The sequence below is a fragment of the Syngnathus scovelli genome, chromosome 4 (genome assembly GCF_024217435.2).
Source record: "Syngnathus scovelli strain Florida chromosome 4, RoL_Ssco_1.2, whole genome shotgun sequence".
NCBI classification, from domain to species: Eukaryota; Metazoa; Chordata; class Actinopteri; order Syngnathiformes; family Syngnathidae; genus Syngnathus; species Syngnathus scovelli.
Genome location: NC_090850.1, coordinates 13,871,217 through 13,899,203, shown reverse-complemented (window position 1 = coordinate 13,899,203; position 27,987 = coordinate 13,871,217). Strand labels below are relative to the sequence as shown.

General features: G+C 39.5%; 1 protein-coding gene across 1 annotated transcript; it reads right to left on the bottom strand.

Annotated features, from left to right (window-relative positions):
• Positions 1–62: 62 nt before the first annotated feature.
• Positions 63–27,987, bottom strand: cpne7 (copine VII). The gene is made up of 16 exons (XM_049718142.2): positions 25,535–27,987; positions 23,719–23,958; positions 21,334–21,516; positions 21,168–21,242; positions 19,933–20,007; positions 16,754–16,837; positions 16,591–16,680; positions 15,676–15,774; positions 15,485–15,571; positions 14,874–14,933; positions 14,224–14,357; positions 8,710–8,764; positions 6,861–6,912; positions 6,552–6,685; positions 5,751–5,987; positions 63–3,126 (listed from the first exon to the last, which is right to left on the bottom strand). Exons 2-16 carry the CDS (start codon positions 23,890–23,892, stop codon positions 2,974–2,976), a joined length of 1,692 nt encoding a protein of 563 aa, XP_049574099.1. The 5' UTR covers positions 23,893–23,958; positions 25,535–27,987; the 3' UTR covers positions 63–2,973.

Below are 27,987 nucleotides of genomic sequence, written 5' to 3'. Positions count from 1 at the left end.
GTATCAGATGTGAACAAATACACACGAAGTATCGATTTGTCATCACAATGATGAGACACTGCTCTTTTCATACATTAAATTTTATTTACACAACTGCAAGACAAAGAGCGTCAACTACACGAACATCATTTGTGCAAATGCAGGCTTGCAAATCACACACACAATTCATCAAGTTAAAGGAAAAGACAGCACAGCACAGTTTAACAATCAAAGTAAGCATGCATAAAATCCCTTTATTTCCTTTTTAAAGAAATCTGATCTCCACTAATGATACATGGGTTGTTTCTTACCCATGCGTGGCGTTGCATATTTGTGATATGAACTGTAAACCGTGTCCTGGGCAGTAAGCAGGTGGGTGTGGGGAAAATGAGAAAAGCATCAAAATGGTTGAAAATGTGTTTGGACACTTTACAATTGCAGAGTTTCCACAGTATTTAGATAAATTTGCCCGAAAAAACCAAACCCTTGAATATTTCTGAATGTTTACAATCTCTCACCACTGACTTGACGCTAGACATTTATGAGAGAGCGGCAAGCTGCAAACTGAGATAAAATGTTTTACAATATGCTTCACCTTTCTGATTACCATTTTGCAAGTGACACGCTGGTGGAAATTAGAACTCACAGAATGAACCTTTTTACACAAGAGCAGCATTGCGCTGACATGCTGAGATAAGTCAATACAAGCTCTTTTGAGAAATTGCTGTTTACTCCAGCTGGGTTGTTTTTCATTCCCTTTTTTTGTACCAGCCAGTCATATGATGCCTTTTTTTTCTTTTTTTTAGTAACAGGGTCTTCCTTCACATTACATTAATACATGTCCAAAACTGGGCCCACAGGACCAATCCACACTGTAACAGGCCAGTCCTCCACAGTTGGCTTGTTCAAAACAGTCCAACAACGGCATGTTGGTGTATGTGCATGCTGTGCATCCACCAGTCAATAATGTCCAACGAGGGAAAGCTGGGAGATCCAGAGGACAAATGAATGTCACGGTCATGTTTGTTCCTCCAACGTGTGTGTATGTGTGTGAGAAGAAGCTGTAAACACAGTGACGGTGTCATTTTCAAGTTGATGTTTTTGTGCAAACATGCACTAGGGAAGCAAAAGAAAACACTCAGCAGTTATACAAAGCAATCGCACAAAGACTTGGTGAAGGCAAGACACTAAATAAAAATATAAACACAAGCTTAAGATGTTTTTTTTGAAAAACTATTCCATGACCTTTTGCACACCATGGAAGAGGTATTAGTGTCATTTTGTAACGAGGGTGTCTGGTTCAATCCCAGACAGCTCACAGGTTCTTTATCATTGCATGTCTGCTTTAAACTAAAATTACCAATGTACAATTCATATAAAAAAAATCTACACATCATTGTTCAAATGAAATTTTTTTGGGCATAGAAACAATGAGGCCCTGATGAATTATTTTCATTTCATATTATTATTATAAGAGCCACTTCAAATCATAGCAGGTGTGTGCTGACTCCTGTTTTAGTTTTAGTTCCCCTGTCAGAAAGTTTCAGATTTTTTTCTTCTCTAATTCCATTTGACTTGGGCAAGTTATATGTGACGTTGATGGTGGAAAAATGTTTTGAAATGATTTAACCTTGGTTTCATTTTTTTTTTTTCCATACACAACACTAGCATTTGAACAGGGGTGTGCAGACTTTTTATATCCACTGAATCTCAAACATAAACTATTCATATAGGCACAACTCTGAATATAATAATATTACAACTTGGGTTTCTGTTTCTGTGCTTTCAATGAATCCGATTATTGAAACAGTTTACACAACAGTTGCACAAAATAAAGATGTAAAGGTTGAAGGAATGTAAACAACACATAATATTTTAGCCACTTGACAAAAGTTACAAAAACTTGAGCCTGTCACGTCTTGAAGGCAGTAGATACGTAGTAAGAGGCAGTTTCTCAGATGTAGACAATGATAATCCTGACACGTGACAAATCAGAGATTATGGCGGTAATGGTTAATATCCTAATCATCTGGGAAGTAGCTATAATCCCTATTGAGCAAACCACATTTAAGACACCAACAATTTGTGGCGCGCTGACCGCAAAAGGTCGTAAACACTGTGCTTATCTGGACAAAAGTCTTGGGACATATGTATCTCATGTTCAACAAGCAATTAGGAGTGGTGCTATTGCAGTTCTTCATCTTTGCAAGGCATCAGACATTTTAAACATATTCAGTTCAATGTCTTCCACTATATACATGATGCCGCTCAGCCATTTGATTGTCTGACGGCGGAGTATCTTGCATTTCAGAGCAATTTACCTTTTTTCATATACTCCACAGGACAAGCAGAACCTTGCAGCATTCCACGATGGATGACGAAACATTAAGAGTTTGGTCTGTGTGAGTATGACCTTTGTGAACCGCATTGAGTGGGAAATTTTAACTTGTCACCCTCCTGAAGGTTCGATCAATAATTTCTTGCTGCCCTTGAATGAAGCCGAACACATTCAAGTATATGTGATGACTGATGGTCAGTGTAGCAAGCCCACAATGGAAAATGTCTCATCTTTCATCGTAGGCCCTTGTGATGAATATATTATAGCCTGATTGCTTGAGTTACTCTTTGAAATTTATTTTTAAGTGATGATACTGGAAGAAATGAAAATTGAATGTTACTGAAATATAAGAGGAGGCAATTCACGGGCGGCGAAGATGATCCGTCCTCCATCTGTGATTAATGGCTGACAGATTGGCTGGCATACACAAAGCCATGGCAAAGAAATATAATCCTTCTGATGCTGATTTAGCTGGGATGGTTCCATTGCAAAGCCAGAGAGATGTGCTGAATCCACACCGAGCAAAAAAATGTAACTCGCAGGGAGAAAGTAGGAGTGGACTAAATGATTAACAAGAGTTTTTCCTCATCTTTTCCCAGGGGCCAGGCATCCTCTCTTTGTCTCAGTTTGAGGGACGGATGCGGTTGAGGACTTGTTTACTCTGTCGGACTGGTGGCAAGCGGGCTGAGGATTGGCGTGGGCAAGTCCCTCACTGGACTCATAGGGGGGATGGCCTTATGGCTGTAGTACTCCACAACTTGCTTGGGCACCTCTGCCAGGACACATTTGGCCAAGGCTGCCGGTGAAGCCTGTAATACAAGCAATGGTGAGAACTAGCGGTACTCTAAGTTCATTTATTCCTCTCCTTAACTTGAGCTGGAAACTCTTTTGGGTTTCCAGCCCAAAGGGATTTCACCTGTCGATCATAGCACAGACGTTGAAAGACCGACAACTAGCCCCACGCATGACTTTCCCGCAGCTGAGAGTAAAGATAGGGTCATCAAAAAGGCAATCTCCATTTTTTATGTCATTGCGGTGCCATGCAACTCTTCACCCCCCCAGCCCCACCCTCATCTTCTGCCACCATCTATATCTATCCATTCATTTTCTTTACCACTTGTCGTGATGAAGGGTGCGGGGAAACTCGAGCCTATCCCAGTTGACTTTGGGTGAGTGGGCTGGAGGAGTACACCCCACATGGATCACCTGTCAATCACAGGACTAGCACTGGAGGTCCTTTTTTTCTCACTGCAAGGTTGTACAGTTCTTATCTGTGCGTCAGAAACGTTCCGGAACTAGTGTCACAACCGATACACCTCCAAATCCAAATGACAAACGACTTGTTTTCTGCTCAGGGCATTGTGAGCAGCCATGAATTATAGCAGTGCAGTGCTCGTTTTTCTTAAGGCTCATTTCCAAGCTGACATACTGACATGGTGGTTGGCCAATATTGAAGGGGGGAAACCTTGAAATCTTTTGTGACACCAGTTGAGGAGCTTTTTGAGAACACTTCATATTGCTCCAAAAATAATGTTGTATTTAAATTAGTCATAATAATAACAATAATGATGATTTCCACACAAGGCTGTAAGTAAAATGGGTAAAACACCAACAGGAATGTGCCTCTTTACCTGTTCTTATTTGACAATTGGTCTTTGGAGAGTAAAATATTGTGTTATAGGACATAGCTGAGAATGTCAAATTTACTCATGAATATTGGAACACAGTGCTTTTATTGTTCATGTGTGTCACTCAAGATAATAAGCTAGATAACGCTCCTCCGGTATATTGCACTTTTACTGTGACCACTGGCTACACGTAATATTTATAGCCCAAATATACCTCAAGTAGAATATTAAAATATGCTTTTTGATAAGGCTGTGAAGTGAAGCAGTTGGCGCACACCCTAATGGTACTCACTTGGCTTGCAAATGACAGTGCTCTCTGTGTTGTTTACACCACTAATAACTCGGATGCTTGTGACTCTTCTAGTCTGTATGTTTTTAAAAAGGCACAAATTAGCTCAAAGACTATCAATATTGGTGAAAAACAAACCAACAGTGAATTCGCGTTTCTCTCCGCCACCCTCAAAATTTAAAAATAATAGAATTCAAGCAACCATCAATGCGGAGTGGTAAAGATGGTGTGTTGACTAGTTGGGTCAATCCTTAGTTTGTTAATAGTTAGAAGGTGGTAAAGTTGTGGATGTGCTTTTTGATACAACATCATCATCATCGGTTTAAAGTCCGTTTTCCGGGCGCCGCTGGGTTGGACTGGGTTCTTGATATGGCTTTCTTCCACCGGGAACGGTCCATGGCCATCTCGTGGTTGATGCCGAGTGCCTTCATGTCGGCTGACACGGTCATCTGCCAGATCTTTTTAGGTCGGCCACTGGGTCTTGTTCCCTCTACGTTATACGACATAACTTTCTTCACCCAGTCGTTCTCGTCCTTCCTCACTACATGTCCGTACCATCGCGGTCTGCCTCTCCTCATCACATCTACTATGGCCTCCACTCCCATCTTCTTTCTCAGCTCTGCACTGTTTTTTTTCTCCCTCATTGACACACCACACATCCATCTGATCATCCTCATTTCTGCTTTGTTTAGTTTTTCTTCGTGTTCTGTTTTCAGGGCCCATGCCTCACTTCCGTACGTCATACTACTTCTGACGCAGGCTGAGTACACTTGGCCTCTCATCTTCAGGGATGGGGCCTTAGATGTTAAGAAGGGCATGAGTTCCCTGAATTTCTTTCACCCGCTTCTCACCCTTGTGGTCACTGCTAGGTCCACCCCCCCCCCGTCAGCGTTAAGCATGTCTCCAAGGTAGCAGAAGCTGTCCACCACCTCGTACATCTCCCCATCTACTATGAGCCCCTCTTGCTCAGCTGGGTCTGCTTGGGCGACTTCTCCCCTGCACCGCTTGTATTTGAAGGTCTCACTTGCAGCTAGTAGGCTGCCTTTTACTCCGCTACATCTCCGATGTACCCATCTCTGACAACCCTTGCACCGGATAGAGTTAGCTTGCACCCCCTTCCCGCAAACTCCACATGGCCATGCTCCTGACTGTGGTACCACTCCCAGGCCAGCACCACCGACCATGACCTTTGATTTTGCCTTCACCTTCATTCCTTTCACTTCCAGGCAGGTCTTCCAGCTCGGCTCTGCCGTTCGCATGCTGCTAGCCAGTGGTGAGGGTTGACAGTGAGAAGTGACATGCACAGGGCACTCCACCAACACACTAGACGCATCACAACAACCCGACTTGGTCTTATGAAGTCAGACACACAGAATTCAGATATCGAAATATCCACAAGAAGAAAACCTGACTTTCATCAAATGTCGTATAAAAACTGTATAAGTTGCACAAATAAATAGATAAACAGATTAACTTCTGTGGATGAAACATTTTGTTCTTGACGGAGGTAACTGACCGTTTTGAAGTCCCGGAAGGGCACAAATTGCACGATGTCCCTGAGGACCGGCTCGCCCTTCGGGGAGCGCAGGACACCGTCGTCCCCGTCCAAAATCTGCATGTCTGTGAAGTCCGCGTTGCCGACCCCAACGATGATTATGGAGAGAGGCTGGTAGGAGGCTCGCACGATGGCTTCGCGTGTGTCCGCCATATCCGTCACCACGCCATCAGTGAGGATGAGCAGGATGTGGTATCGCTGTTGGAAGATAGAGCATGTTCATTTAAGTGTTGCCTTCAGACTCATTACACAGCAGGCAGGATGTGGTTTTGAGTTAACAGCACTTTTTAACCAAGCTCTATTGAGTCAACGAAAAAATAAAGAGATTGATTTTCTGTCCACAAAACAGATTGTAAGCTGAATATCTGGTTTGAAAACAGCAAGCAAAAAAAAAAAAACATGCCCTGAAGGCCACATGATGAAAAGCATTGACTTTGAGTAATTAATGAGATGAATCCTGATGCCTAAAATGAGTTTAACAAGTAGAGTAATCATATAATTGGCCTTTTGTGGCATATAAAATGCCAATAAAAAGGTAAGCACCACCGATATGATATTAGTATGTAACAGCAGTCCAAGATAAGAGAACAATACTTGTCTATTTATAAAGGGTTTTTTTTTCCTCATCTCTGCCTTTAGGCATGATTACAGTACTAGAAAGAGTGAGTGAAACCACAGGCTCTTCACTTGAGGGACCCAGCGGGAGGCAATATAACAAAGGCTGCATGTATTTCATCCATTTGTATGCAGAGAGACACTCACAGAGGCATCTTTAATGTTGCCGTCGCCAGCTGACAGCTTGGCTATCCTGTTAATGATGGGAGAAACATTGGTAGGGCCATAGAGTTGGATTTTAGGGAGGCAGTTCTGGTAAGCCTCAACCACTCCTTGAATCTCTGATCAAACACAACAAAAACACAAGGAGAAAAGATGCAGCTGGGTAAAGATAGGAATGTTTTCTTTTATGACAAATTCAGAAGGGCAAAACGCACAAGTCTTTACCGTATGTAAAACTACTGATTCAGACAATATGCAATGGAGCATTATTTGCATAAAGCTATTCAATCTTACCTTCGCATTCATCATCTTCTGGATTGAAATTGATGGCAAAGTCATGAGACACCTGTTTAGAGATATAGTAAGTTGAAAATAACTGCATATTTCTTTAACAATATAACAACCTTGTCCATTCTATAGCAGATGAAAGAGGTATTTGAATGGAACCAATCTCGAGAGCAGTTTCTACGAACAATTACTACCAATAAATTGAGAGAAGGTTGGGAGTATTCTGTCATATTAAAAAAAATTATGAATTTTTTTAGATTTTAAATGATTTAATTGATGAGCAATTTTGTTAGATGTGTGTGTTTGTAAAAGAGTGTTCTTCAATAATTACTTTTAATCGCATGATTATTTCTCATTGATCACCAATGTATCAAAAGAATTAATTGAAAGCAAGCCATTTCAAATTGCCAACATACAACACACCATGCATTTTCAATTAAATTCTTCCTCTAATTGAAAACAGTTTCTTTCCCCAAAAGCAGCATCGGCTGTCAGCCAAACCAAGTAACTCCTCTCCACTTGGCTTGCGTATTTAGAATTTAAATGATTCAAAGCATGAATGTAAAATGCAGCTGATCTATACAGTACATAGTAGCTAGGTTGAGGTTGTTGTGAGAATGAATCACCCTTTAGCCGCTCTGAAGGTGCTTCACTGCACACTGCACTGGTGTGACTAATACCATCAGCAATAAAGAGGCGTGACAAATGACATCAGTAATGGCCACTTGTTCAGGTGTTCCACTTTGATGTTTTTATATGAGCCAGCTCTATCCAACAACCTATTGCAGCATATTTCATGTAATTAGTCTCACTTAAGCTTCCACAAGCAAAAGTTAATTATTTAACAGTACAGTCATAATCATGTTCTGCTGTTTTTTTTTACTTACTCTTGGAGTGAATTTAAGCAAGGGGAATGTTGAAAAAAGCCAAAAATCCTACTAATTATCTCTGTGGGGAAAAGGAACCTGCATTTACAATGATTTCTCTGACTGAAACTGCTTGAAAAATCATCCCCATCAAAAGCCCTACCTGGGTCTCACACATGCCCCAGAACACAAACATAAGCAATTATGATGATGAGAACATAACAAAAGAAAATCAAATTGAACTGAATTCACACCTCCTCATCCTAATACAAATGTAATAGAAGGGGAAACATGAAGCATTAGTTCCGTTTGGGGTAATTGATGATCACTTCAGAATGATAGATTAAGCATTGTAAATTGTTTTTGAGCACGTGAATTAAGATTAAAGCAATAATTGCTTTGAATTGAATGCATTCATCATTTTTTATGAGGTTCGTAGACGGCGGGAATTGTTTTCCTAATGATATGGCTGTCCCTGCACAATAATGTCCAAGAAGGGACTCAGAAGCTCTGACTGTAAGACAGACACGCTAACCATATGCTCAGAGCTCAGATTTAAATGTTCCCCATTAATGTTATCAGTTTGCACACAACAACGTACATACATTATTTTTAGCGTGCATCTCCAACCATTCAATCTATATAAGGGAGAGAAATTACCACTAAAACTTAAAACGCTGGTTTATGTTCACTATCATGTGTGACTCTCGTTTCATGCGATTCCCCGGAGCTGCAGCCAATCACGAGAGGCCTGCAGTTGCCCAAGTCCAATTTACTCACGTAGAAATGCTCTTCCACTTATGAGTTCTTGAATGTAATGAATGTGAATTGAGCATCGCCACCAAGGGGTCCATTATTCGAGCCGACAAATTACTTTTCTCAGAACTGGTTGATATTCCAACGTAGGGTTTTAATGAATAAAAACAACAACATAATTTGGCGCCGGAATTGAAGGTCAACTTGATGCAAAATGATAAAGGCAAACTCACCTCATAATTTGGAGGGATTCTAGCACCAAATCCCAAGGCTGAAAATCTTTTGTCACTGGAAAGAAAAAGAAATAGAAGAAAATCTATCAGGCACATACTGTAGCATATAGAAGAAGCTTTTGTCAGTCATCTCAAACATTTTCATAGTTTATCCATCTGTTCACATCTTCAAGGTCAAACCTCCTGCTTGTTTGCATTTCATAAATGTTAAAAGGCTGAATTACAATTTGAAATTTCTCCCATGGTCCCCGCAGGCAGCTGCTGCACCTTCTCTTCTCAGAGCCCAGCAAGCAGTCTCTCTCCTCTCCATTTTCCTTCGATGATCTTGATAATAATGCGACATTGAGAGCGCATTGTCATGCCACGAGATAATAATGGCAAGATGAATACCCACTATAAGTCTAGCCAAATGACCTGAAGTGATGAATCCAGGGCTCGTCTCCACTGGCACACTGGGTTACCGGTTGTGGCTGCCATTAGCGCACTCATTATTGCCAACTATCAGCCATTAGTTTTGCTGCAATCCAAAATTTGAATGCAGAAATGCAAGCAAGCTTTCACAATAAAAAACTAATTTTTGGATAAGCACCAAAATACAATTGTCGTTTCTCAATATATTAGGAAAACAAGAAAAAAAAATGGGGAACACGCATTAGAATTTTTTTATTGGGTATTTTTCTTTCTACCTACTTGTTCACCCATGTGCTTGAAGTTTTTGCTACAATAGCAATTTAAAAATGAAACACCAACTTGAGTTCTAAGAACTGTGTTTTTCTTGTTTTCCGAAATGATTGAAAAATGACGGTAGGGCACTGGTTAGCACGTCCACCTCAAAGTTAAGAGTGTGCGAGTTCGATTCCACCTCTGGCCCTCCCTGTGTGAAGTTTGCATGTTCTCTCAGTGCCTGCGTGGGTTTTGTCCGGGCACTCCTCCCACGTCCCAAAAACATGCATGGTAGGCCGATTGAGCATTCCAAATTGCCCCTAGGTATGAGTGCGAGTGTGGATGTTTGTTAGTCTCTGTGTGCCCTGCGATTGGCTGGCAACTGGTTCAGGGTGTCCCGCGTCTACTGCCCGATGAGTGCTGGGATAGCCTCCGACCCCCGTGGGGACAAGCGGAGCAGAAAAAGGAAAGATGGATGGACTTTGTGGTCGACAATATGATATAACAGTACAATTCATCTGCTGTGTCCAGTTCAAAGCTAAACTGGCAAAGAGGGAATTGCACAGTACGTATAGTATACGACAGAAAAGCATTTTCATTTAAACTTGTCATCATCTCATAACCATTACATATTTTGACAGATGGAGGCTGTTGTAAAAGTTGTAAGTGACATGACACTGGAATTGAGTCATAAAGTGGACTTTTTTTCCTCCCCGCTGTTTTTGATTTGGTTGGTTGGTCTTTGCTATCTATCTTGAAAGCCATTTGACTTGTTTTTATTTCACAGTAAATGCACTTCATAGCCAACCTCTTGCTAACCCATCTTCAGTTCTGACGTGTCTAAACTGTCAATAAGAGAAAATATATTCCTCAATTTGCATTTTTTATAATATGGCTTCTTCTTTGTACATGTTCCAAGTGCCTTTGGTGTCCTCATCAGTTTCATCATTCAGTGACATGGAAGAGCCTCGTAAGCCACTTCACTGAATATATACACAAAATGACAACCTACAAAGTACACAAGGTTAGTAGATTTGGGAACCAGACTGTCACCAAAAATAACATAGTATGTTGTTTTTAAATCTGATGATTATCCGATAGTATATATGTTTACGCCTACATTCAACACATTTCAATATTCATCCCAAAGTCATTTATTGCAGTCTCCTGATTTAATGAGCTAATAACCATCTTAACTATGTCAGAATTTCCTCCGCATCTATCGTTGAAAGAATTTAGCTGTTGAAATATAAATCATGACCAGAGTTTGGTCTCCTTTGCAAGCAGTTTACCTCGAATAACATCAATTCGAATGACATGTTCACTCATTCAAATGATGGCTGGAGAGAAGAAGGCTGAAATCATTTTGTTGAAGCCAATTACCCTGTTTTCGCAATTGGTCTGCCTTGCTCAAATGACATACATAGAAGGCTTTGTTTACCAGTGATGATTGGACATCGCTTGGGCTTTTACGACACTGGAATTGAATCTGATGTCATTGTGAAATGTCCCACAGTATAATAATATGGATCTTTTCTGACAGGTGTTGTTCAATTGAGCCAATTTGTGTTTTGTTATGTGACAAGAGAGAGCACTGAGTGGAAAATAAAAACTGCCAAATTAGTTGATTGCGCTATGTGCTAGCATTATCATTTGGCAAAATAGCGTAATTGCCCATGCTATTTTGGAAAATTTTTGAAAAATGTTATATTCACTCACCCGCCCCACCCCCCAATTTATATACGTATAATCATTAAGTGTGTGTTACTTAAACAAATCTTTGTAGTCAAATCAAACATATATTTTGTTGTCATATATTTTGACTCAAGTTGTCAGACTTAATATATGATAATCATCATGATTCATTTAGGTATCATATATTAATCATCTCCTATCACCTATCTAAATGAATCGTTGCAAACGGTTACCTCAAACCTTTTGAATTGTACTAACTCATCAGTATACTTCTGTATTACTCCCATGGCAAAAAATGATTAAAATGTGTGGCCTTCATTACTCCACACCTTTAAAACAGCTGATAAGAACCTGCAGGATTTATTATACACCATTGACGAAAGTTGATTTTTTTTTTTACTGAAAGAAATTTGTTCTACCAGCGGGGGTCGGGGGGGAGACGGACAAGTGAGTCAAGCCGAGCAGGCTGTTCCTAATCAGTATAACATATGCACCTCCAAATGTGAGCACACTCACGCCGACATTAACCTTCCAAATATATACATGTTGTATATGAACGCACAAAGAATACATTTCTATTATACGGTATAGAGTTTTCCAGTGAGGTGCACAGTGGCCTTTTTTTTTTTTTTTTTTTTAATTCCACTTTGTCAGCACGTGGCGCATAACAGCACTCTCAGCAAGGTAAACGAGCCTCTGCCCACACAGACAAAAGCTTGTCATGTTAGCTCCATCATGCACTCCTCTGCAAGGACTCTAAAAACCCACGTCACCTCTATTCACTGAAGGCTAAAAGGTTTGCTTGCCCACATTTTGTACCTCACTATTTCAATTTGCAAAGAAGGGCTGCTGCATATAACACCCGTTAGCATGGAAGATGATCTTCTGCTTCATGTAAACACACAAGCAGATAAACAAAATGACAAATGCTTATTCTGTGTCTCTAGCGTTATCTCTGGGATGCTATAATTAGCCAGACTGTACTCCCCTGATATTCAATAGGAAGATCTGCATAAATCAGAATCCAGTCTTAATCCTCATCTGGCTTTGGTTCAACAGATGATGGCGGTCTCACTCTAAAACAGGTCATGTGATGATAAGTAATAGAATTGTGATTGTGTGTTTGATTCGAATATGCATCTGACAACTTCATAGTCAACATGGAGCCAGAATAAAAGCAAAAGCATTTACAGGTAAGTATGCTTCTTCTTCAATGATTCACAATATGATTCCACTCCCTGGTGTGGTTGCGTCACTTATTATCGTACTGCTGATTGTAATGCCGTGTGTGTATGCATGTGTCTGCACGTGTGTATGGTTCAGTGTAATGAGCCCATGCAAACAAAGCTGATGGGTGCTAGAAAAAAAACAACTTATCACACAGTTATCCACATGCAGAAATAGATCTAAATCGGTGCGCTACATGCAAAACAGTGACGCTCCCTGTAAATAGCACAGTATACGGATCGAAATGTACGGTACCATTTCCATATAGAGTACTATCACGTGAACTCACCGTTTTCTAGCATGCAGGTTAGAAACCAGCCATAAATAGATATGAAAATTGTATAGTACTCGTCTTTCTCCTTGTGAAATGCATCTTAATAAATTAGAATATCAAACTTTAAATTAATTAACTTGAGTAGTTCCACTTAGAAGTGAGCCTTGAATCAGAAATACATCTTGGCCCCTTGACTGTATAATTTTAATGAGTAAAGTTTACAGCCATGGAAAGTTAATCAAATTGAAATATTCAAAAATATACATGTTTAAAAACAAACTCTCGCAGCGCCTCCACTGTGGTATTGATCAACTGTCACAGTTCGTGTTGACCGTCTGCAGTTCCGCTAGCCACTTGTTGGTCATTTGTATGTTCCCTTCATATTGACTCACGGGAAGTCTAGAGTTTTATTCCATCTCGAAATCTCGAAGTAGTAAATAGCTGAGGATCGTGAGCGCAGTACTTATACTGACCAGTATAAGAGAACCACAACGCTGAAATTGTAATGACTCGATCACAGTGTGCATGATGTTAAAAATATTATCGTCTTTACAAAGTGCAAATATTTGTGAAGCTGTTAATCACTTAAAGGTGGCATCGCTACACACTTGAGCAAATTGGTACCGTGTTTCAAGTGTTTATTAAAAGCTGTCCACTTTCATCTGGTTTAATGTGTTAGTCCAGTCAGCTAGCAGAAATTAAAGTCTTCATTTTTCAATGCTTCCTTGTGTAATTAATGCACTTAATTTGCACTTATGATTGGCTGCACTGCTCAGCCACACATCACGATGGCAACCCTTCCCTGATTTTATACATTTAACAAACACAGTTTATTGATCTGCAATATGCCACCGATAATAACATCTTTTGTAGCACAATAACGATCTGATACGAATTAACGTTACAAAAGAAATTCCACACTAGTTATACAAGAATGAACCATTAAATGTCAGTGAAATCATTTCAAAGAAAGTTCTAATAAAATGGAATTTAAATGCCAATGGCCAATCTAAAGGGCAAAATGACATTTTTCCAATATATTTGTCCAACCCTTATGGAAACACAAGATTGCAAGCAGCGTGTCCAGAATATTATTATAAAGCATTTGCGACTCTGCTAGTTCGCAGATTAGCTTCCAAGAACCGTGCCAGCAGAGGACAGTGCAAATCTTAGAATAAGACATAAAAAGTGACTCACTAATCAGATGACAGCATTAACAATAAACACTATTGTATATGCCACATATACCATTCCACAGTACAAAAAAGGGGAGACACACAAGCAAATGATCAACTGTAAATCATCACTTTGCACTCGCATAAAAAAAATCCTAGGGCGCATGGTCTTCATTCATCAGCAAGCGGCTGTTCCCAAACATGATTCGGCCAACTTACATTAGAAAATTCTTCCAAGACACAAAAAGTCTCAAAAATATGTTTGAATAGTCTCCATTTTTCTCACAAATTAACTTAGTGTCAAACGTGGGCCTGCTTAGCTGAAGACAAAGCTCTTAATCCCATGCAGAAAAGGCAACAGGTAGTTATGGAAGTAAATTGTGACTTCTCCTCACAAGGGGATGAGCATTTAATCATTCTGCCTGTCACTATACGTCACTAACATAGATAGATGAACAAATATGCAAAAGTGTGACCAACCTGTCGTAGTCCTGGCAGATCTCGCCCACAGCTATCAGAGCCTTCAGGTACTCGTTTGGCTGATAGGGGTTGATGTAGTGCAAGGAGCAGCTATTCCTGGGGTCTCCATTTGAAGCCGTGAAGTCAATAGCGACCTGGCCAGGAGGAGAATCGTGCAATTTGAAAAACACGGGGTCAACAACACAATTGTTTACTTCGAGAAACCATCATTGTCGGTTCATGTCAGAGATGTATAAATATGCAGAATAAATGATGTGAACGATGCCAAGTTGTTGCTCTTTATACGCCCACACAAATCTCCCTCCGTTTGGAATCTGACAAAGTTTATGTACCACGGCGGTAGTCAGCATTAATATTCATTGCTTCAGGAGTCCAAGTGATGATAGAAAAGGCGCACAAGACGGGGGCCCACCAAAGGGCACCAGTTGAAGGAGGCTCAAATGAATCAATGATGCTGCCTACAGCAAGAACTGCAACTATGCACAGGAAGGGAAAACATGCGCGAGAGTGTACGGAGTGAAAAAAGTTGAACAATTCTGACTTCAAACAAAACACATTACTTGTGATGCTGCAAGCCTATAGTTAGCTCACGCGGTGCAAACACAATTAAAATCGCAGTGATAGAAAGGTGAGAAAACAGCATTATTTACCGTAAAGTGGATCTGGCATCCTCCCATGATATAATCCAAGAAGGAATAAACTCTGTGCAGCTACGAGGGGAAAAAAAGATTTCATTCAGTGAAAATGAAAAACATGGAGCGGTTGAGTGGGTGCTCGCCATCTGGTTTTAACCATCTGTTTAAGGCAAATGCTGTCATATTGAATCTTGTAGCTCTGTTTTTTTTTTTTTCCAAATAAAAAGTTTATTTTAATGACATTTGAAGTCCATTGAGGAATGCATATTTGCATACATAAGGCACTAAAACATGTTTTTTCTCTACCCACACACGCTGAAGATTTTGAGCAGACTGGGTTACTTTTAAATTTGTATGTATTATATTGTAAAATGGTATAGTTTTGGAGGAGTTGATTACATTTTCAACCCCTGAAGTCAAATTGATATTTTATACGCTTGAATGGCATCGCACATATTGCACATCACACGGGAAAATGGAAATTCACACGGGCTGTCGTATAGTTGTCTACCAACATGCAATTCATGCAAGGATGAATTTGATACAATCTTGGCTCAGGTTTTTCATGGCATGGAAAAGCAAATGTGTCAAATATTGATGACTGTAAAGTGAAGATTGAGTCTTACCTTGATATCATTTAAGATGACAACACCTGAGTTTTTATAATTCCTTTTTTTCTGTTTGTACTTTGGGTTCACGCAATCCCACGTCACCTGAAATATATTTAAAAAAAAATGTTTTCACCACTTGTTGAGGCAGATGATTGGGCTGTGACAGGTTTTAACCTTGAGATGCAAATGTATAATGAAGATGTGACCTTATTTCCGCTGGAGATTTTCTGCATTTCTCTGAAAGTAGCGTAGAACTCTCCAATGAAGTCATGCTTCCCCCTGGAGTCATAATCCCACACTAGGCACTGGAGACATAGACACACATACAGACACTGTTTTCTTCAATTTCTGCTAGTGGGACCCACAAGGCCATGCAATTTTCATCAATCATCTCTTGTCTTGTACTTCTCTTGACCACCACATTTGTTACAGCGGCAAAAAACGAATGACAGCACTGAGAGTGATCGAGGTACAATATTAACTTCTATCCGTCGGTCTTCGATACGGCTTATTCTCAGTACAGTGATCTTAATTGAATGTTTCTTTCATACTTGTACTTCTCAATTCAGTCCAACACATATCAAGAAAGTGTTCCCATCATTTTTATTATTGCATTACCAATGTGTCCGTAGACACTCCACAACAAGTCACGCCGTTACACAACTGGGGGAAACAAACACTAACATGAACAATAAAACACATAATTAGATGCAGCTATTTAAAAATGCAGCTCGACAACGCTAGCCACATTTTTATGCTGCTTTTAATGAATCTGAGCAAGTACTGTACAACCTAAAAGTGGTAGAATTTAAATTAAGACGCAAATCATTAAGAGAAAAGTATGCCATGGTTCATTTTTCTGAGTGCAAACTGAATGAACTATTCATTTTAATTAGCTTCTACGTCTTTATGTGAAACTGGTGCATGGTGCAAAAAAAAAAAGTTGGGGACAGCAAATATCAATGATGTCATCAGTTTCTGAACTATGACTTGAATCACATTTTGCTGGTCTTTCCAATTTTCTATATTGCACCACCACCACCAGTTATTCCTCTTTTTCTTGCTTGATTGATTCCAGTCAAAGCAAGCAAACATATATGATATTTTTTTAGTTGGCTTACCTTAAGCTTCCTGTCTTCATCACAACTGCACAGGGATATAAGAGACACTTTGAAAGGCTCCCAAACAGGATTCAGGTTGTTCTTTATAACCTGAACGAGGAGGAAGATAAGATATCTGGCCATGGATTTGTCTGCGACGGAACCCAGAGGGTGATAGCTTTACCTCAGTTCTGTGTACAAGCTGCTCCGTTTCATCATCGTTGATACGATATATTTCCAAAAAGGGGTCAGACTTGCTGAAAAGGTCCTGCAGGAGCAGAAAAAGGAGACGACTAAAATGAGTGCCACTCTGGCTCTGAAGAGGAGGAAATGCAATTTAACCGTGTTGCTGTTAATATTGTTTAATCGTGTTCGCACGTAATTTTGTCGATCGCAGTCTTTCCGAAATTCATCATGAGGCTGACACGGAGACAACATTAGCCAAGAAGGGTAAACTGATGATGGGTTATTTCAACAATCATCTCCATGGCATTTGCAAGCAAATATCATGGGGGAGGCTCGTTGAGGTTGATTTATGTTCGGTGATTGCGGAGGCAGATGTAATTGTGTCTGTGATTAAAGGTCAGAGAGAAGCAGCGCAAACATTTACTGTGCTGCTAGGTGCCTCCTCATTTGGAGAAGCGATGCTAAATGATCATCAATGTCAGTGTTTTAACACGCATTGCTTTCACACTAGTTCCATACGCGACCACCGAGTATTCTCTCCAGCCAACACACTTCAATGTATTGGATTAGAAAAGCTGGCATTGTTGCAAAAGGATGTTCATACTATACGGAAAACTCAGGGACAGATCATTACTTTGGAAAATAGCCTGCAAAGTATTAACCCTGCTGACATGGGCAGGATGGGTATAAATGATGCACTCTTGAGAAGTTGGCTTTTTCCATCCCATGTATATAGTATGTAGAATACGTGTAAGTGCATGTATTGTCTTGTACTCCAAATGAGACGGTTAAGCCTGCATTTCCCGCCACATTAGCCTGATACATCTCCTGAGGGACAAGAGCATGAGGAGCTGCAGCATCCTGTCTTTGTTGTCATGGTGACAGGCAGCCAGCAGCACCGGCAGCAGCACGGACAGATCAGACAAGTCCAAATGTAATCTCGGGCTAATTACAACGAGCCTGAATGAATGATCAACTGGCACAAGTCATTATGTGTAAATAGGATATTTCATTGTTAATTCCCCTGCGCCCGTCAGTGGAATTGCCTGATGACGTGTGTGCGTGTGTGTGTGTGTGTGTGAGTGGGTCAACAGGTTGGAGTGATTACACACACACACACACACACTTAAAAACAAGAGATCATCAGTTGTTATCAACGGGTGCCAGTGTTGGACAAAAACTAATAATACGCTCAGTAATTCAAGTCGCTCGGGGTTTGTCAAATAATCGGACAGGATCGCAAATAGGTTTCATTTGTCTTTTCCAAACAGTTTCTATTCACGCTTTGCCAGATGGATTTGCAGTGCACATGATTTCACATGTCAATTTAGTCCTACTCCACCATGGAATTGAGTTACAATAGTAATGAATGGATTCATCCGGTTAAAAAGTATTGTAAAAAAATATCAATTATATAGTAGCTTGACTAATTTATATATAGTGGTGCCCAAATTAAACTCGTCCTATGACCACACTCGTAAACTCAAGATGCAGATCGTATTTCCTGATTGAAATGAATAGAAATGCTTCCCAAAAAAATATAATAATGTTTGTCATGTATATTTAAAAATAATTTTACAGTTTGCAAAAGTAAAAGTGTTCTTCACAAAATATAAAGAATATATTGCTATTGTCTACATCATTTGTGTCCAATTATAGCTTTCCCTTAAGTTCCCTATTATGAGTAAGCATAAAGCTAGTGAACTTTAAGGTACAGTTATGTGTAATTCTCTTTGTTTTATATTAGTTTGACAGTTAACCAGCTCAAAGCCTCTATTTTGGAGAATGGTTTGCCATTTACAAAACTACTGCTTGTAAATCTGGTCACTTGTAACTCAAGGCATACGCGTGGAATGGAAACTATTAAATCCATCATGCTTGAGGAGGGTCTAGCTGTAATAACAACATATCGATGGGAATGGCTACTCGACGCTCTCAATTGATGACGGCTTAAGGCAAAGGAAGTCTAGTGGCAAAAACAATCACTTCCATGCAACATGTCCCTTTAGTGCTCAGAAATTGACAGTTTTAATGCTTCTTTTGAGTTTTGACATATTTTCTTCTGTTGTTGTGTTACTTGTATAGATATATACGTACTTTAATTTGTGAACCTGTTCTTTCGCTCTTTACATTCATAAATATTTGGGGTGTTGTAAAGAACAGTGCCATGTCTTTTTAAACATTCCTTCCCATGGCCCAATTTCAAAACTGTTGTGTGTGTACACAAAAAGAATATACAGTCCAAGCTCAATATTTAGCATGGCATTTTCAAGGAAGCTGCCTATTATTTGTTTCCATGCTTACAAACTGAAAACCTAATATTTGTATATACTGGATAAGTAAATTAGGCAGGCTGTTTCTTTGAAAGACCTGCAGAAAATAAGCCCCAGAAGCCTATATGAAACAAATATTACACGAGGACACGCTTTTGGAGGATTTCTAATCACGGCTCTCGATCATTGCCCTCATGCACGTGTCAGTTCAGTCCCAGGAGTGGCTGTAAATTGCACAAGTCTAATTTCCAGAAAAATGAAATGTACACTGGGAAAGACTATGATTATTATTTCTTTGTCCAGTAGTGCTGAGATGCTCCAAGTCAGGCGCATGAGGCTCCTCCAGAGAACATGAAGCACTTTCACAGCATCACAGTTAAATTGGATATAAGCTCCTGCAGCCTTTTTGATTGAAATATGCTCTCAGCCCAAAAAAGCCCCAAAAAGCAGAAGAAAAGAATTTTGACAATGTGATGAAGAACAGCTCAGGTCAGCAGTAAGATGTGAAATTATGTGCAATTTAATGTGATAATGCATAGCATCTGTACTGCAGTGTTACAATCCTTCAAGCTACAGATATTAAAACACAAATGGTGGAGCAACAGATGTAGACAGACATTAAAAACAATACTCACAGTCACAGGGATACATTATTTGTCCTTTGTAATAAACGACTAATATTTCCTTGTTGTGTGTCTTTATGTGTGCATTGTATGGCTCACGCACCTCAATGATTTTTTTAATTGAAACAGGAGCCAATTTTGTTTAACCCTTTACACTCAATTTAATTATTCTGTTATTCTGGCATCTGTTTAATAACGTATTTCTGGCAGAAGTCTTCCACTGAATCACATTAGATTGTTGAATGCTAAATGTTGAACATATAAAAATGTGCTTCGCTCACCTTATCGTCAAGCTTCTTGGCACAGAACGCCAGCTCCACGTAGCCATTGTTGCCGGAAATTTCTTCGGCATGTACCTGACAGAAGATAAGATTTTATTCTATAATATTTCACAAAAAGATATAATATTTCTCAAAAAGATACACACATGATCTATGCTTGGAAAGTAAATGTCATGCTAAATAAACATAATGGTTGTGCCATGTCATTGCAAACAAGAATTACGATTTTATGTGTTTTTTTTATCCCAATATCTTTTAAAATTTCCATCAGTAATATACCCACTTTAAAACTTTTCATCTATCATAAACATCGCAAGAGGGAACAGTTCACCCAACACCTCAACGAGAATCAATTACAGTCGATATACGTGGCTCAACTTTACTTAAGATGAGCCACCATGAAGACTGTTTTGTGGTAGACTGTAGATAGTGAACTGTTTAATTAAACTGTTAATTAAAACTGGTTTGCTGGACACTTAAAACAAGACATGAGAGGACTGATGGCCTCTGATATATACTGTATGTCTTTTAAATTAAGAGTTGAAGGTACCCACCCGGAAAAACAAACTTAATGGGCCGTTGCCTAATAGCTGCTGCATTATGGGGACTTGATTTCTGCATTCCTTGTGTTGTGAATTTTACAAAACTAAAAATGACTGAATACCAAAAGTGTATACGTACCACACTCATTACGATTGTCATAAAAGAAAATATTTCAGACTTTTTGCCAAATACTACACCTTGCTGTTCATTTTCATATTCCAATGCCTACAAAATTAGGGTTTAAAAAAAAAAAAAACATTGAAGCTGCCCATCCAACCCTAAAAAAAAGAAAACATCCTAAAAAGTCTCAAATCAATGTGACATTTGGGCCCCATGATGAATGAACATGAACTTAATGAAGTATCATGGTTTAGGTTGTTTTAGAAAAGCACTTGTGGATTTATGTGCGTTTATGATTCATAAAATCCTATTAATAAGAGCAATTAGACTCAAAGAATTCACATTAATAATGCCATTCATGAAGACAGATTTTACGATTTGTTTTGATTAACTACTCAAACAACTTAAAAGGACCTTCAAAAGTCTAATATCTGGAGTCGGAAGAATGATGACATCTACTTTGCGGTTGAAATGTATTACTGCAACTGAGAAAAATGTGCCAAATTAGAGTGAGTACATCTGCAGCAGAAAGTCCTGACAAAGTCATGCAGTTGCAAGTTTAAAGGACTTACTGTGATGGTGGATTTGCCAGCATATTTTCCATACTTGAGAAGAAGTGGCTTCACCATCTTCTTTTGGGCCACAATCTGCAGAAAGCACAGAATGATTGGCTCAGTCGCACATCAAACAACAACAGTGACTGATCCGACTGAAGATCTGTATGTAATACACACATACCTGACCGAGCGTGCACTCCACCCCACCCAAAAAGTCGTCATCACGTGTCCCGATGCTGTGAGTGCCGTGGATGTCGTACACTTCGAATCGCAGCTTCTGAACCTCTTCAAAGTAATAATCCAAGGAGAAAACCTTGGCGAAGACGGGGTGCAAGTTGCTCTTGATCACTTCTGTCCTGTCCAACTGAGAGAAAATACCCCCAATTCAACTTTTGCACTCTGCTGACATTTCATTTTCATCAATCATGACTGAATCGATGTCAGAGGAGAAAGAGAGAGCTTCTAGTTGACCAAAGGGTCATATCTTTGCAATTATATTCTCACAAAAGAGAGACGAATTCAAACAATTGTTCTATTATTAAACTGGACCAATCTTGACGCACTCGACTGAGTGGAATATATGAGAGAAGATTGGAGGATTCTGACATTTAATCTGAGTACACGGACGATGTCCGTGTCTGCCTTTGACTGCCTGACAAGAAAGCTGAGCTCTTTGAGGCCCCATCTGCTCACCCTATAACATTTTTGCTCTCCCAATGTGTAAATATTTCCAAACTGTCCAGTGTGTTGAAGGTTGAATCTTCAATAACTATCTATCTCGATATATATATATATAGAGAGAGAGAGAGAGAGAGCGAGAGAGAGAGAGAGAGAGAGAGAGAGAGAGAGAGAGAGAGAGAGAGAGAGAGAGAGAGAGAGAGAGAGAGAGAGAGAGAAGAGAGAGAGAGAGAGAGAGAGAGAGAGAGAGAGAGAGAGAGAGAGAGAGAGAGAGAGAGAGAGAGAGAGAAAGAGAGAGAGAGAGAGAGAGAGAGAGAGAGTACAAAAAAACGGCAAGTAGATTAATTTGATAACAAATGACAGAGGATATGTTCTGAAAAAAATCCATGAATATGTGGAGGATTTTTTTTTTCAATGCAACTAGTGGAACCACATATAGTTTCCCAAAAGCAAAGAAATGGTAGTTAAGCCACGTCTCTCCATCATTTCTTTCCTCACCATCCTGCTTCTGACTTTGTGCCATCTGGATGGACAGATTTGGGATGCGTTTGATGAGTCTTTTTGTTGATGACAGTTAATCTAGGCAACAGAAGATGCCTGGTGCCAGAGAATGGGATGTTGTAGGTATGAAGCCTCTGCTACAAACACATCGCTGCCATAGAAAATGAAAGTTCCTTTTCATCAGTTCTCCCCAAAGAGTTTTATCTGGATAGTTTGATCACTAGTCTAGCCTTGAAGCCTTTGACACACAAAAAACACCCGGTTTTCGAACACATTCATTTGCATGGACACATGAAGGTTGTTTTTGTTCATGCATCTGTTGGTTGGCAGCAACTCAAAAAGAGATTTTCATTTGGAAATCAACCAAAGCAAAAGTGAGTGATCTTTAGTTTAAAAAGTCTACACACACCTCCTGTTCAAACACCAGGCTTTGTGATATTACAAAAAAACTTTATTTTGGGTTAAGTCGAGGCCTTTCAATGGTGGCAGGTCTGTGTTGACTTTAATATGACTTTGAACGTGACACATTGCACTTATAAGAGGGTGTGTACACTTGTGCAACCACATTATCGTAATTGTTCATTTTTACTTCCCTTCTTGAAAATGTTTCAGTCGAGTTTTAGCCAAATTCATATTGGAAAACGTTTTGAAATGATTTATCTTGGTCTCATTTTCTAACATCACAAAATTGTTGCAATTAATTGTGGCGATTCTTTTTTATATATATATCCACTGTAGATATTCCGAAGTGCTGATGCCGTACTGAACTCGGGTCAGCTATCCCATCTGACAAGCATGTCTCAGATTACAGCCAGAAAAATCCATATCCGGCCACATTGCTCCCTGCCAAGTGTTTTTCCCCATCACTCTATAAAATCATATCTAAATACACCACATTCATATGCAGTGAGTTCAAGTTACTGTTATATGATCCAATTTCCCTTCAATTCTGTTTTTTTTTTTTTTTTTACATGCCATATTTAAAAAATGATTAACTTGTAACTGAATAACCTCATTGTTTTTGGCATTAGCCCAAGACTTAACAGGGGAAATGACAGACTTGCCTCCTACACTCCGAGGCAGCTTGGGAGCAGTCCAAGAAAAGAAGCATTCAAGCTGGAGCACAACTCGAGCGCAGTGTACAATAATAAGTCCATTTTGCCACAACAACACGCTTAATAGGATATCATATAAAAAAAAAAAAACTAAACAGGGTACAACCTGGACTAGGTGCATATAGAGAAAGAACAAGCAATAATGGAGAATGTTCCATGAACAATAATGTTCCATGAACAAAATTTGGATTTTAGTGAGATTAATTTAGTATTTTGAAATATGAATTAAATTTTGGGTTTTTTGGAACAAGAGAAAAAAAAAAGTCTCTCACCTCTGTCCATTGCCCGTTGGTCTGTACCATGAGGATCACGCAAGGGTCTGACTTATTCAGAGTGTCTCGGTCCAGTAGAGCTTTACAAGACACCCGCAGCTCTACTTTGGAGACACAGGTCGCCGGACCACCGAGACTGGTGGCGGGGGAGGTGGCCTCCTGAATGTCATTCATTCTGGCCTGGGGATAAGAGGAGCAGCCGAGCAGCAAACAAGTAGTAGGAGATGATGTGCTCTGTAACTGTGAGGGATGAGAACAGGAAGCGGTTAGGCAAAGGATGCTGGCAGGAGACAACTGAGCAGAGAGTCTGATCTGATCCCAAGGGGCACTTTTGTGGACCATATTATTTTACCTCTTATGAGGAATGGGTGAAAGTGGGCTTTTAGCAACTCTAGATGACATGCTTAGATGTATAGAGTCCTAGAGTCATGAGTAGTGTACTTTATTTGGGGTTTGCATTAGTCCAATAATATCTAATTCAATGTGAATCAAGATACTTGGGATGCGATAAAATTCAATGACGGTTCATTTTAAAAGTGAAGAGATTCGATTCATTTCGATTCAATGCACTCACATCTTTTAAATTTTTTCTTGAAAAATTCCAATTCAATTGTGTTTCCGTTACACCCCATGTATATATTGGAGCTGCAGAATATATCAGAAAAAAAATTCATTGCAATAATAGCCTATGCAATAGACACATTGCAAAGATAAGCAAGACAGTTCATTTGAATTTGTAAGCTTGTGCCTAACTTTGGCCATTCAGATGCAACTTTAAATGTGCATCGCCATTCAATGGGTGAACAATACCTAAGGGGCGTAACACTAAATATTATATATGGTAAAAGTACATATATAAAAAATTGCAAGTTATCATAATTGATTAGCTAAGAACGAGCCTACCTATTTTATAACACACAAAATGTAGTCATTTCATTGGACAGTAAAAATGTCTTTTTTTTAAGTACATTAATTATTGCAGTTTATTGATATAGGAAAATTCAGCTGCCCCCTTTCAGACATCATGCATCCCCAATGTGTGTGTGCGTGCGTGCGTACACGAGCGTGCGTGCGTCCGTGCATGCGTGTGTGTGTGTGTTTGCGTGCATGTATCTGAAATCAGGTCATTTGTATCTCAGGGCACCACCATTTAAACGGATTATAAGAGAAGTTTATCCATTCAGAAGTGAGTATTCCCAGACGACTTTAGGCAGGAGAGGGTGGAAAGGTGGACACCCAGGACTGACACAGTAAAGAGATGCTCTCATTCATTCATGCACAATTTAGTAATACATATTTTGCAATGGAGAAGGAAGCCAAGAGAAATCACACAGGCACATGGAGAACGGGTGTGTGCATGTGTGCCTGTGTATATGTGTATGTTCTACGTACGTACGTATATGTGTATATATATATATATATATATATATATATATATATATATATATATATATATATATATATATATATATATATATATATACACACATACGCGCACGCACGCACGCACACCGTTACTATCTGCTCTCCTTTAAACGTAACACAGCAACAGGTACAGCACTTAAGCAGGCTCACTGGCTGCACAATTATCCACCACAAGTACACTTGCATATTTGTGCTTGTGCAGCACCAGGGACAGTGCCCGGAACCAAATTGTAACCCAAAAACAACTGCACAATTAAAATCATCTGCTACATCAACTGAGTCAAACAGAACTTGTTGACTTATATTTAAAAAACAAACTCAACATTCACCAGTCCGTACAATATATAGAAGAAAATATTTCTAGTAAAGATAATGAAAGACGTCTACTTACTGTACTTATTTCTCCAGGAGATCAAAGATGCGGGCTTCTCATTCCCTCAGTGAAACACATTTATGTCACTCTCCACTCTTTATTTACTCTTCTGTAGTGCGCCAGTTTTTGATGCTCTCCCGTAAAGCGGCAGCTTCATTTGCCTCCCTCATTGGTCGCCACGGTGTGTGGAAAAAATGGAGAGAAAGAGAGGGAGACACACACAGAGTGAGCAAGAGAGGCTGGGCTTGTTCCCTTCCATTCGATGAGTTGGAGTCTAAAAGCAAGCCAGCATGCTTGGTAAAATAAATGAGATATGCAAATTGACAATAAATACTCAAATGAAAAGACAGGAGACATTAATGCTGTGACCAAAAAAAAAACCCACCACAAATAATTTTCCATCCTCCCTTGATGCAAATCTGTAGGATTGGTTGTTTTTACTCATGTGCCAATCAAACTTGCGTCATATTGCTTTTACAGCAATCAAATCCAGGCAGATGCCATGTATAATTATGCTGATATAAAATGACGAAATCACGTTGTGCAGACAATTAGTTCGTGGCGGCGGGGGGGCTTTGAAATACAATACATTAGTGTCATTGTAATGCTAGCAAAAACAGAACATTCTGTACACCCATACAGACTCAGATCTAATGCAAGAGCTGTACCCCAAAATTTACCATTTTTGTAAAAAAGTTGCATAAAAGCATTCATATCCATAACGTAATTATTTTATTTACTGTTTTGCTATTCCCCCAGACCAACATCACAGCGTTGGTAATGTGCCCCTTCCATCATTTAACAGTTTTATGTTATGTAACGCAGTCTTGATGTATTATCTGCAATACACCCACAAATGTATTCTTTTCATGAATGTATCACAATGTGTTGCGTAATATTTTATAGACTGTATAGGGGGGGAAGAAAGACACCGCTTTTTTGAGACGTTGCCAGGTGAGGTGGTGCTGTAGGCGACCAAAGACAAATTAAGAGTGGCTTCAAATTGAGACCTAACCACAATATCGAAATGTGTCACTCAAGCCAGCGTGCGGTGCTGAAGAGAAAGCGGAGACTTAATTGAAAGCACTTTCTAACAAATCCTATTTTCGGTGGCCTTGTGCTGACAAACATGTTTGTTTTGTTTGATGTTTCTGCTCCGAAGCGGTCGTCTTGAGTGCAGCCGGTAGCGCCATTAGCTTTATTAGCCAATTAGTCAAATAAAAACATGCTGCTTCTAGAACCCTTTTTATTTTTAATCCTAAAACTATGCTGGCATTTTTTCTTGAATCACACTTTGGGTTTGTCATGTTTCTTAAAAATCATAACTACGAAGTGCAAATGCTTTGCAGCAAATTATTGTCATATAGTTTTTTATTTTATTATGAATGTTGCAATGGTATAACCCTGTCCACGACGGATATTTGAACATAAACAGTGGGGCAACACATGTAGACAGAAAATACAACAATATACAGGTACCGTATACTATATATTCGGTATCTTCTGCAAAGAACAACCAATATGACTGAGTGGTTTTGAGCGGCTTATATTTGTATGATACTGTCCCTGCTCGCCAAGACAAAGTAGGTCTTAAGGCTCAATCATCATCTGCTATGTAAACCAAAAGGGACCCCAAAGAAACCCACATGCGCAGGACACTCACAAGTTATGTAGTGTTTACGTTAGCGTGTATCGGCTCATCTTTTCATCATCTCATATTTACAGAGGGGCGATGCAAGAGGAAGTCAAAATATTTGGAGGAAATGAGGTGAGGCTCTTGAGTCTCGACTCTACTAAAGATAATGTCATGTCATTGCTGCAGATAACAAATGAACTGTCTATGTGACTGAATTCCCACGATTGTTTATGCTTTATGCTTCATGATTCGATTGGGATGAAATTAAAGTCAAATATAAAGTCAATACTGTTACTCGAAAAACAGATTGCAGATCCATGCGCCCAGGTCGGATTTGTAAAAGTGACCTGGGTCGGATTGAAAACAAAAATGGAATTGAGTCATTCCAGCTGTCATACAAAAAACACATCTGTATCTGTATGACCTCTAAAATAGATTGAAGTTCAAATGAAACCGTGACCTTAACTAGAGCTGGCTATGATGTTCAGTATTTACATCCATATACTAGGTTCACAATTAGGGTTAGTTATGGTTAATCTAAATCTTAATAAATTAAAACTAGGAAAAATTAAGTAAAACGAAAGATTTTCAAGAAAAACCACCGACAAACTGTTCTAAAACAAAAACGAAATATAAGAATATAAAGAAAACTATTACAACCCTGGCACACACAAACACACGCACATGCACACTCACACGCACAGCTTCCATCGCTGCCTCCTCGTTGAGTGAAGCGTCTGCTCGGAGGCGCACACCTGAGCCCTGCAAAAACGAGACCCATCTGAGGCCCTTCACACGATGTTCTCTGCTTTTACCAATGCTCACATTTGCCTCG

Excerpts from the sequence above, each read along its gene's own strand:
- cpne7 (XM_049718142.2), bottom strand. The coding sequence starts at position 23,892 with ATGAATGACATTCAGGAGGCCACCTCCCCCGCCACCAGTCTCGGTGGT. Across the intron at positions 16,838-19,932 it reads CCAAGAAGCTTGACGATAAG|GACCTTTTCAGCAAGTCTGA; the intron begins GTGAGCGAAGCA and ends CTGCTCCTGCAG. Across the intron at positions 14,358-14,873 it reads GATGCCAGATCCACTTTACG|GTCGCTATTGACTTCACGGC; the intron begins GTAAATAATGCT and ends CCTCCTGGCCAG.